Source organism: Mandrillus leucophaeus, unplaced genomic scaffold, assembly GCF_000951045.1.
Source record: "Mandrillus leucophaeus isolate KB7577 unplaced genomic scaffold, Mleu.le_1.0 Scaffold956, whole genome shotgun sequence".
NCBI lineage: Eukaryota > Metazoa > Chordata > Mammalia > Primates > Cercopithecidae > Mandrillus > Mandrillus leucophaeus.
Genome location: NW_012110430.1, coordinates 653,088 through 655,601, shown reverse-complemented (window position 1 = coordinate 655,601; position 2,514 = coordinate 653,088). Strand labels below are relative to the sequence as shown.

Here is a 2,514-nt window from a genome sequence, read left to right as displayed (position 1 = left end):
CAGGATGGTCTCGATCTCCTGACCTCGTGATCCGCCCGTCTCGGCCTCCCAAAGTGCTGGGATTACAGGCTTGAGCCACCGCGCCCGGCCCCCTAGAAATTTTTTTAAAAGTAATTGGACTGGGTGTGATGGCTCACAGTTGTAATCCCACGACTTTGGGAGGCCGAGGTGGGAGGACCACTTGAGTCCAGGAGTTTGAGAGCAGCCTAGGCAACAAAGGAAAACCCTGTCTCTACTTAAAAAAAAAAAAAAAAAAAATTAGCAGGGCATGATGGTGCACACCTGTAGTACCAGTTACTCAGCAGGCTCAGGTGGGAGGATCACTTGAGCCCGGAAAGTTGAGACTGCAGAGAGCCTATGATCGTGCCACTGCACTACAGCCTGGGTGACAGTGTCAGAGATCCTGTCTCAAAGAGTAATAGTAATAATTAGACCAGGCGTGATGGCTCACGTCTGTAATCCCAGCACTTTGGGAGGCTGAGGCAGGTGGATCACGAGGTCAGGAGTTCAAGACCAGCCTGGTCAAGATGGTGAAACCCCATCTCTACTAAAAATACAAAAAATTAGCCAGACATGGTGGCGGGTGCCTACTCAGGAGGCAGAGGCAGAATTGCTTGAACCCGGGAGGCGGAGGTGGCACTGAGCCAAGATCATGCCACTGCACTCCAGTCTAGGCAATAGAATGAGACTCCGTCTCAAAAATAAATATATATTAATAGTAATTGTAAAAATTACCCACAGGGGCAGGGCACAGTGGCTCATGCCTATAATCCCAGAACTTTGGGAGACCAAGGCAGGAGGATTGCTTGAGGTCAGGAGTTCAAAACCAACCTTTTTAAAAAATTTAGCTGGGTTTGGTGGCCTGAGCCTGTTGTCCTAGCTACTCAGGAAGCTGAAGAGAGAAAATTGCTTGAGACTAGGAGTTTGGAGGCTACAGTGAGCTATGATTGTGCCACTGTACTCCAGCTTGGGTGACAGAATGAGATCTTGTCTCTAAAAAACAAAATAGATTACTTAGAGGGAATACGACCTCTAGGATGGGAAGAGGCCACAGAGCAAAGTCCTCCCCATTCTGGTAATTGGACATTCCATGTCCCCATATTAAAGGCTGCTCCTGCAAAAAGTAAAGTCTGCCTAACCAAAAAATCTTGTCCATATACGCAGAGTCTATTGGGAAACAACCTAGAGAAAACTCATGCTGGCTATTTAGAAAAATCAAATTAAGCTGTGCTAGATTGTCTAATCAAACTCACTAGAAAGATCATGCAACGTGCATTACACAGGAACATAACCCAAAAATGCCAACACAGAGATCACTGTGAAATTCCTGAACTTGGCCAATACCCTACAAATTTAAGAAGATGGATCTTCTTCCCACTAGCAAGTCTCTACTTGTTCCTGAAATAAATTAATAGTCCCCTCATTACATATCTCCTCCCATGTTACACAAAGAACTTAAGGTCCCAGAATAGGTTAAAAAATGTTTTACAATCACCACCAAGCTGGGCACCAGGGATATAGCCAAGACTGACCCCAAGACTGAGCAGGAACTTACCTCAGTGGTGCAGACACTCCTGCAGCAGATCCAAGATAAATTTCAGACCATGTCTGACCAGATCATTGGGAGAATTGATGATATGAGTAGTTGTATTGATGATCTGAAGAAGAACATCGCAGATCTCATGACACAGCCTGGGGTGGAAGAACTGGAAGGTGAAAACAAGATACCTGCCACACAAGAGGTGAAGGTTGCTAATAATTTATACTGAAATCTGGAACACCATTTTTCCAAGCCAAGAGAAGATTGAATGGCTTTTTGCAGCTAACTACTATGTGTAGACAGGTTTTACATTATAAAAAGTGTGCATTTTTATCACATACTATATAGTTAGTCTATAGAGTGATTTACCCCCAGTTTCTTAAACATGGTATCTTCACATCTTGGACCTTGGTCAATTGTGCTGTTATTAAGCATTAAAACTTTGCCGGTTCTTGCAAAAAAAAAAAAAAAACAGTTTTATTCCCAAATTCCTATTCTTCTTTGATCCAACTGGAGGCCACACTCAGGTGCTTGGGTTGAGTCTTGTCCTTTCTCCAACAGCTTGCATCAACCTCCATCAAGACTGGGGTTGGAATAACTTAAGCGTCTGCTAAGCTAGACTGCTTCAACCCCCGTGTCTCATGTGTTTCAGCCCTTCAACCAGTGAGTTTAGAAAACCTTAAAGAAATCTTCAGAACAAAATATAAGCATTATAGCGCTTACATCTCAGCACCCACACATCCCTAACAGCATTTTTCAAGTCAAAGCATATACTACATCTATTACAACCTAAATCCACATCATCATTGCCAGCCATAGATTATACCAGATAGAGTATCAATATTATTGAGTTGAAGAATGTAGATTGTGAAAAATAGTAAAAGCATTATTATTGATATATAAGCATGGGCTATTTGGAGAAATACTTTGTCTCAGCCAACCAAGTGCAGCCTAGAACCAAAACACGCCAAAGG

At 43.1% G+C, this 2,514-nt stretch overlaps 1 protein-coding gene across 1 annotated transcript in view; it reads left to right on the top strand.

The window, feature by feature from the left end:
- LOC105532406 overlaps positions 1–1,769 on the top strand; it is a 63,314-nt gene extending 61,545 nt beyond the window's left edge. Inside the window, exon 4 of the mRNA XM_011970581.1 lies at positions 1,503–1,769. Within this exon, the coding sequence (XP_011825971.1) occupies positions 1,503–1,769 (267 nt within the window). The remainder of the gene's footprint in view (positions 1–1,502) is intronic.
- Positions 1,770–2,514: the final 745 nt, after the last annotated feature.